The sequence below is a fragment of the Pelecanus crispus genome, chromosome 1, assembly GCF_030463565.1.
Source record: "Pelecanus crispus isolate bPelCri1 chromosome 1, bPelCri1.pri, whole genome shotgun sequence".
In the NCBI taxonomy this organism is placed as follows: domain Eukaryota; kingdom Metazoa; phylum Chordata; class Aves; order Pelecaniformes; family Pelecanidae; genus Pelecanus; species Pelecanus crispus.
Genome location: NC_134643.1, coordinates 2,087,839 through 2,096,367, shown reverse-complemented (window position 1 = coordinate 2,096,367; position 8,529 = coordinate 2,087,839). Strand labels below are relative to the sequence as shown.

General features: G+C 47.4%; 1 protein-coding gene across 1 annotated transcript in view; it reads left to right on the top strand.

Moving 5' to 3' along the window:
* Positions 1-630: 630 nt before the first annotated feature.
* Positions 631-8,529, top strand: part of TASOR2 (transcription activation suppressor family member 2) — a 37,258-nt gene continuing 29,359 nt past the window's right edge. The window contains exons 1-10 of the mRNA XM_075727583.1: positions 631-673; positions 784-929; positions 2,420-2,515; positions 4,119-4,191; positions 5,589-5,680; positions 6,873-7,010; positions 7,139-7,263; positions 7,363-7,382; positions 7,482-7,581; positions 8,327-8,427. Coding sequence (XP_075583698.1) covers positions 631-673; positions 784-929; positions 2,420-2,515; positions 4,119-4,191; positions 5,589-5,680; positions 6,873-7,010; positions 7,139-7,263; positions 7,363-7,382; positions 7,482-7,581; positions 8,327-8,427 — 934 coding nt within the window. The remainder of the gene's footprint in view (positions 674-783; positions 930-2,419; positions 2,516-4,118; positions 4,192-5,588; positions 5,681-6,872; positions 7,011-7,138; positions 7,264-7,362; positions 7,383-7,481; positions 7,582-8,326; positions 8,428-8,529) is intronic.

The following is an 8,529-nucleotide window of genomic DNA, read 5'->3' as shown; positions in this document are numbered from 1 at the left end:
CTGTGTTTCTAGGTGGCTGCTTTATTTAATATTTAGGTTTTAACAGCTGCAAGAGCACAAATACTGCAGTGCTTTCCTTTGTTTCTGTGTTGGTATTTAATTTGTCAACTGCTTTGGGACCTCTTCTTGGTGGGATGTTGTTGGGAAGTGTTTTACTGGGACGTTTTCCTTTGGAGATGTTGAGAGAATTTGTGCTTTGAGAAGACACTGCCTGTTGAGGCTTTGAAGGAAGGTTTGCTCTCGTGGTATTGAAAAACTACATTCACTCTAGGCCTGAAGATCTTTATACTAAAACAGATAACCCTGAGAAACTGAGCATGCACCGAGATTTTCCCTGTGTGCAGACATCAACTCTCGCACCCTAAAAGAGTGCACAACAGATCTAACTTTTTGGTACAAGAGAAAACTCTGACCTGCTCAGAGAGCGTAAAGCTAGTTTACCACCAGGCTTTGCTTCTAGCAGTTGCTAATGATTTCTTTTTTTTTTTTTTTATGTTGCAAAGGAAAAACTTTAAGGGCTGACTGGCAAACAGGGAGCTCGTATTCCTCCTGTGGAAGGGCAATTTAACTCGCAGACAAAGACTTGGGGGTTGTGTGGCTGGAGGGGAGCTACCACTCCCAGTGGGAGCCATGGAGCTGATCCATGGAGATCTGGGCTTGATAAATGAGGCCGGTGTGCTGTGAGTCACACTCAGCTGCCACCCGCCTCTGCTGAGGCCCCATACTCATCTGGGGATGCCCAGAGTTAATATTTGCACCTGCTTTTTTGCTTTCTTCCTCCAGGTTTTCATCCAGAATTGGAAGAGTCGAGTTTCCTTTTGCAGACAGCGGTTTCGGTGCTGCAGAGCTCCTATTTGAACTCTACATCTCAGGACGGTTTTCAATACAGCCAAGCAATTCTGGTGGAAAACGATGTTTTCCTAAGTGAGGTAAGGCTGGTGGGGGAACAAGGTGGTGGTGTTTCTTTGGGAGCTGCAGGCGTCTGTAAATGCTCATTTATTGGCAGTTTTTTCCTTGGCAGCGCGTGGCTGATCTGCCTGCCTTGTAGAGCCCCATTTGCAGTTCCTGACTGAAGGGAGCCTTTGCTTTGCTTTCTTGCACTTCCCAATCTGATCAGGAACAAAAGGTCTGTTCAGCATTCAGCAAACGTTGACAAACATTCAGCAGCAGTTCCTGGAGCAGGCCTTCGGGGTGGGTTGAAATGCTGGTTTGATACCTAGCAGGAGAGCTTTAATGTTACTGCACCTCTCCTGATTCACAGCAAGGCAGATTTCCACACGGTATTTCTTTTGTCTGCCCTCACACCTGTGCAGGCACCAATTTTAACCCCATTTCCCTTTCTCCGGCTGACTGGGGCATGTACAGAACCACTTTTAAAGTGCCTGTATCCCTACAGTCCCACTGTCATTGGCATGGAAGACAGGCTGTCTCCTCCAGGGACTGGAGATGACCAGTCTGCTTGTTGTCGGGAATTAAATAGAGCTTAGACATTTTGGCTGCCTAAATCTGGGATAGTCACTGTGGAGCTGGATAAAAAACTGGGAAAGCAGGTATCAAGTAATTTGTTGATTTGCCTGTGAGTTCTAAAGCCAAAGTAAGCAAAAGAGTGATGAGATTGTTGTTTTTTGTCTTCTAACCCCGTTTAAAAAAATCCCATCGTTCTACAACTTCTTTTGTTAAAGCCCCAAAACATCATGGACTCAGACCAGCTCTGTTTGCTCCCATGATGTTCTCCCTGTCTGCACTGAGAACACGCTTTGCTTTAATTATCAGACAAAAGAAATTGGAATAATGTGTTATTTGGCTGTAGCCAAACTCTCTGAGCTGTAGTTGCATAATAGCACCCGCCCTCTAGTCAAATAATCTAGGCTTCCCTGGTCAGTGGAGAGAGAAAACAAGAAGTGCCTCCAAGCATCTCCCCTTCTGTAGGCATCTTCTCCATGGCTGAGATAATTTGTCTTCTGATGGCCGTAGCTGGCTACTAAATGTGATGCTCTACCAGCCCGCATGCTGCTTGGTGAAACAAGCTCCCCAGTAGCCAGCGATGTGTGGCAAGAGGGGCAGGGTGGAATAAGGCTGGACTTGCCTGGGATGAGCACAGCGTGATGCTGTGGGGCTGGATGTGCCTGGTGTCCCTTGGAAAACATCGAACATGTTCTGCTGGGGGCAAAGGCAGAGACAGACGGACAGACAGATGCATGGATTGGGGGCCTTGTGGGGAGAGACTGGGTGTACATGTGCCTGGGGGAGGGAATGATGTGTGGGCGCATGAGCTGGTCCAGCATCGCCCGGCTGCTGCCAGCTGCCCCATACTGACCACGACTGGAGGTACGCGGGACACGCTGTCCTCACACCATGAACGCGTCACTTGGCCTTGGCGTGAGTGGACTAGAACAAAGTGTTGTTTTGTCTTCTGCAGCTCAAAGCTTTTGCCCAAGCAAAGGAAGCCGCTGGGTACAGCCAGGAGGAGCTGGAAGAGACCTTTGCATTTCTCCTGTTTGATAATGAAGAAGAGGTAACCTGAAATGTTTATTCAGCCTAAGAAGTTTGATGCCAAGTGCCTGCACATGTGCTCCATCCCACCAAACCTGACAGATCTATTGACAGAAGTGTCCTGGCTCTCTCTACCCCAGTTACCAGTGCAATTACTACTGTATAAATAATCCAGAACAGATTCTAAAAGCAGCTCCTGGGAGGTTTTAGTGATGGATCCTATTTTGCGTCTCTCCAGTTGATTACTGTTTGAGATTTGGCTGCCTCCTTTGCCTTCTGCAGGGAGATAGAAGGAGTCTTCCTTTGTCCCAGTGGATTTATGGTCAAGTACAGGCAGGTGAAACCTTTCATGTACACTTAGAAGAGAAAAGCGCCTTTGCGACAGAAGACAGGAGTTTGTCCGGTGGTTTTAGGCAAGTTCCCTTGGTTTTGCCATCTAGGTGGACAGAGAGCCTGACACAGCTATTGGGAGGTAGCTATTCCTGCCCATTTTTCACAAGGATTCTTTTGATTTTGTGAGAGGAGTTTGTTTACTCAAGGATGCTCAGGAAATCTAGTGGGAATTCACGTTTAACGTGATTTAATTATGCCATGTTAAATCACTGTAGGGATGGTTTTGTTCAGGTTGAGAGTGGCCTGAATGCAGCTTAGTTCTGTTCAGTTTGGACTGAGCTACAGCAAAATAAACTACTTCCAGTCTCAGTGTGGGAGCAGGGCTTGTCCCACTTCATTTTAGCTGTTTGAAATTTAGCATAGTCTGTGCTGAGTGACTGAGCTCCTTGTACAGACCCTAGGAAAGAGGGAGCTCTCCAGAGGACAGCTGGAGCTCTCCAGAGGATAGCTGGACCTCGTTTAATGCAGGCATCTAAAGTCCTGGGGCTAAATCGCTCTCTGGAGGTGCCTTTCTCCACTGTTCAGAGAAGAGGTCTAGCTGGGTAGTCTAAGCTAGACACGTGCCTTTTAGGAGGCAAAATTTAGGTGAGATGAGTGCCCCGTGTTGCTTATAAAGGGACTGAATACAGTTTGACTCGTTTGCTTTTCTTTCTCAGCCTTAATGAGTTCAAACTGCTCCTGTTGTCACTCTTTGGTCAATATGCATTTGGTTTTTGCACGCTTTGATGAATCTGCTTTGGACGTGGATTAAATCAAAGCCGGTGAGATGCTCCCAGGGCAGTAATTGTGCCTATGGAGGGTTGAGCACAGAGTAGCAAATGTCCTTTGCCTTCATGCCAGCTCCATTGCATTTATTTTTCCACAAATTGCCCACACAGATAAAGAAAGTGCAAAGTCCAGCCTTGTGCTTGCAGTGGTTTCTAGAGATGCTGGAGTTTTTCCAGGTTTTTCTAAGCTTTTGCTTCCACAGAGGTTTTTGTGACAACGCTTGGTAAATAAAAGCATTTAGTATCTGAAACAACAAATTTTCTTCCTGTTGGTTCTTCCTGTGAACATTGTGTTTAGTTTTCTTTATACCACCGGTGTTTTGGGACTGTAACGATACGTAATTGACTTGCAGCATGTGTTTGCCTGTTGCAAGTATTCTGCCGACTGTCGTGCTACATATTTCAGTAGCTGTGTCCTTTATCTTTGCAAATAGATGGTAAAAGAGGCTGTCTCTTCTTTTGAAGGCAAAAGAGGTGTGTCAGACGGGCCTCCGTGTAAACAGCAGTTCTATTTCCACGCTTGGTGACCCAGCAAAAGGTAAGATTTCCATTCAGAGGACCGCGAGACCTTTTTGCTGTTCTGGGGCTATCAACTCCTTTAAAAACAAAAGCAAAAGCCCAGACAACCTCCTGGTACTGCCTTGTTATTTACTGCAAAGATCCACAGAAACGCCCATGTTTCTTACATGGGGAACTTCATTTGTTTGGATCAAGCAAGCAGCAGTGTTTTCCTTCTGCCCCCTCAACCAGATGAGGATGGGATCTTCCCCAGGGAATGTTACCATCTCTTCACTTCTCCATTTCATTTTTTTTTTCCCTTATTAATAACAACCCTTGTCACCAAAATGGCTTTTTGGCAGCTCTCCCTGCCAGTTTGCTCTTCAGAGTCCATTGCTGAGCTTTTGCCAGCAGTTTTGTTAATAACCAGAGCAGATCGTGACGTGTCGAAGCTCTTTTCAGTCTGTGCTTGTTCCTTGCTCAAAGGTCTGGGGCCTCAAGACAGTGCAGGACGCATTACTCAAAGAAATCCTTCTGCCAGAAGTAGAATGTCTCCCAGTGCTCATCCAGCAAGTCTTTGCAGGCCAAGGCACCTAATTATTGAACAGTCCATGGCAGTGAAAGCAAAAACAAGCAAGAACAGGTTATTTAGCTGGGTGTATATCTTAGTCCTGATGGACTGAGATGAATATTACGGTGTGTCTCTTTGTAGCCCTTCCCCTGCCCAGTCCCCATTTCCCCCCCATGTACTTCTCTTACCAGCCTTGTCTACAAATATAAAGCAGGAGTGAAAAGCCAACACCGTTCCCCCCACTAAATCCACGTATGATACTCCCTGAACATGGAGAAGGGATGGGAATAAACCATGTCAGAACAGGCCTTGTCACAGGGTAGAAGGTTCACGTTGGCATCTGGGACGCTGAAGGACCATAAAGAGCCAAGGAAGTGGCTTGGGAGGGTCTATGCCATGCCATGGGCCTGCTCTCCTGCCCTTGCAGTGTGTGTTCCCCACGTATAAACATCCACATTGCCTTTGCGTGACTCCAAATCGAGCAAAGCACCTGCCCCTCTTGCCGTCTGACCTGGAAGCCCTTCACCAGATCTTCCTGTAATAGAAAAACCCTCGCTCGGTCTGTTTTCACGTAGTGTGGGCAAAACTGATGTTAGCTGGGCTACTTCTCCCAGGAGAAACCCACGTTAACTCCTTTCCTAGAGCTGACCCTGAAACATATAACAGTGTTCCATACCAGCAGTCAAAAAAAGGAAGAGTCAGAAAGTTTCACCCTTTTTATGGCAGCAAGTGCTACTGTAGTATGCAGCACTGGCTCTGCAGAGACTCCTGTTCCTGCAAGGAAGGTCCTCTTTACAGGGTTTTTTTGGCAATCAGCTTTACTCGACAGGTGATTCACGTTACCTTCCATTGCTTTGTTTTCACAGGGGTTTATATTTCCAAGTATGCAGACTGTCTTCATCCGAGACCCTGGTATCATGGAAAATCAGGCTATATTGTCATTTGTAAGCTAATTAAGGTAAAATGCAAGTCTTGCTTTTTATGTGGAATGGTTTTCAGAAGCCACTACACAGTGCAAGCAGTTTTTAAGGAGATATTGGTGCCCATAGCTGGTGGGGTGGGGTGTAAAATCAGCTCTGAGAGCTCATCGGGATTTTTGACTATGGGATGTGTCAGACTAGGAAGCAAGCAATCAGACTGGGCTGGGCTGGGCTGGTGGCCTGCGGGGGGGCGGAGAATCATAGAATCATTGAATCATTTAGCTTGGAAAAGACCTTTAAGATCATCCAGTCCAACCATTAACCTAACACTACCAAGTCCACCACTAAACCAATTAAGGGGAGAGTAATAATTAATTTCATCTTTCCTGGCTTGGTGGCTGGATTATATTTTAACGAAAGTAACAACTAGGAATCATTAAGGTTGGAAAGGATCTCTAAGATCATCAGCCCAACCATCAACCCAACACCACCATGCCCACTAAACCATGTCCCAAAGTGCCACGTCTGCCCGTTTTTTGAACAGCTCCAGGGATGGTGACTCCCCCACCTCTCTGGGCAGCCTGTTCCCATGCTTGACTGCTCTTTCAGTAAAGAAATTTTTCCTAATATCCAATCTGACGCAACTTGAGGCCATTTCCTCTCGTCCTATTGCTAACTACTTGGGAGAAGAGACCAGCACCCACCTCACTTTCAGGGAGTTGTAGAGAGCGATAAGGTCTGCCCTCAGCCTCCTCTTCTGCAGACTAAACAACCCCAGTTCCCTCAGCCACACAATGCAGCAGACTTTCCAAATTCCACTGCTGAGATCAGAAAGTCCCCATAGGGTCACCTTTTTCCCTGGACTCTCATGCATTTGGGGCACTTGAGGGGGTAACTTTAAGGTGGCTGAGATCACAGCCCCATTCCCTTCCTCCATGGGGCTGGTGTGTGGTACCTGTCTCCCCTCCCTGCGGGCTCTCTGTAGCTGGCATGGAAAATGCACTCTCCTGAGCAGCGCTGATTTGTCTGCCATGCCGTGCCGAGCTCGGCCAAGTCAGGCCCTCCTGTTTGGAAGGATGCAAATGCACACAGCCCCCTCACAGTGGGCAATGTGGGGCTGCCAGCAATTCTGTCTTTGGGGAAAAGGAGGTTTCGGGGGTCTTTTAAAAGAAGTTTCTGCAAACAATTATGTCTAATTTTTTTTTTTTTTTGGTAAATTTTCTGGCACAGGGGAAGGTGAGGGTGGTATCTGAGAATTACACAACCAGCTACACCTGCCCGTCTCCCGGCTATGACTGCCACGTCGCTGTGAGCAGAAACAGCATAACATCAAAGACCAGCCACTGCCAGGCCTTCGAGCAGAGCCAGGTAGAGGTTTGCAACAGGACGGTGCAGATGGCTCACTTGCGGGCTGCAGGGGAGCACAGCGCTGGCCCCAGTGCCTCGCTCATTCTTCAGCATGGTTTTTTTCATCAGTGTTTCCCTTCTCACCCCAGTATTACGTGTATGAAGTGTCCGATGGCAGCACTGCAGAGCGGCCCAGGCAGATCTGCCCGTACATAGTCATCGCCTGCCAGTACAGGGAGCCAAAGGAAATGCCCGTCTTAGCTATAGAGAGCCTGTAAGCAACTTCTTGTCATTCCAGAATACCCGGTTGCTTTTGTAGGCTGTTTTCCTTTTCCCATTGCTAAATGTTCCTCTTTTTCTCCCTTTTCTCTAGACCTGAGCTTAACCACAAAGGTAGGAGCATCTGGTGGTTGTTTTTGTTTTATAAATGTACCTTTCTCTGTTTGCCCTCCTCTCCTGCTTTCTCTGAGCCGTTCTCCCTTTCGCCTGTAGCGTTGTACTGTCCATGGCGCGGGCAGCTCTCCATCCGGGGCCAGCTTTTGTGCAACATCGCCCTGAGGACCCCATACAGCTCCGCGATTCCAGCCCAGCTGTAAGTTGCCCCTTTCTCTTCTTTCTGTGCAATTTGTGGAGTGTGAAGCATTACCCCTTTGGGTGTCTTTGTACCAGCGAAAGCCAGTTTTGTCTCTCCTGCCCCATCTCCCCTTATTGTTCATCATTTTCTTGCAGCTGTACCACCTTACCACCTGCACTGTCAGGGCAGTCATCAGTGTCAGGAAAGTGGTGCTGGGCAGCCAGCGGTGCATTGTCACAGCAACAGCTGGATGAGGACGTGAGATCAGGCTCTGAACTGCAGCTGGAAACGGCTGTATTTTGTTATCTGTTTTTGTTAACTGCTTTGGGATGTTTATTCCAAATCAGTTATTCCTGCTTGGGATTTTTCTCCTTGTGAGAAGTGGGCTTCCCGATGGTGCACGTACAATCAGCCAGTTGTGTTTACAGATTGGCACGATGGCAAATAAAATATTGAGGCAACTGGCATTCAAAAAAATGGGATATTTAAGATCTTCAGTAGTCAGAAGCCAGCCAGCAGGCAGCAATTTGAAACAGCCAGTGACAGCCAGTAGCACAACCACCGATGATATCGGTGTTTGGAGATGTTTACAAAGAGGATCCTCAACTCAGCAAAGTGCTAAGCAAGCTGCACCTTCTCCAGCCTTCTCCAGAGCTGCTTTCTCTGGTTTCACAGTGACAGGGCAAGCAGGACTCTTTGCTGTGCTTAATCTTGAGAGGCTTTTATGCTTGTGATCTCACCGTCTGCTACTTTATCCCCACAGGCCTCGCAACCTGGATGTTAACCATGTCATGGGTTTGTCCGACTTGAAGAAAAAGCTACCAGAAGCTGCGTTTGGGAAAAGAAATTACATTGAGAATGAAGGTGAGTGCAAAACCCACCGGCACAGTGAGTAACGTATGCTTGTGCTGTCCCATAGGAATTGCTGCAGAGGGTCAGGGCTCAGGTCCATGTAGCACTGGGCCC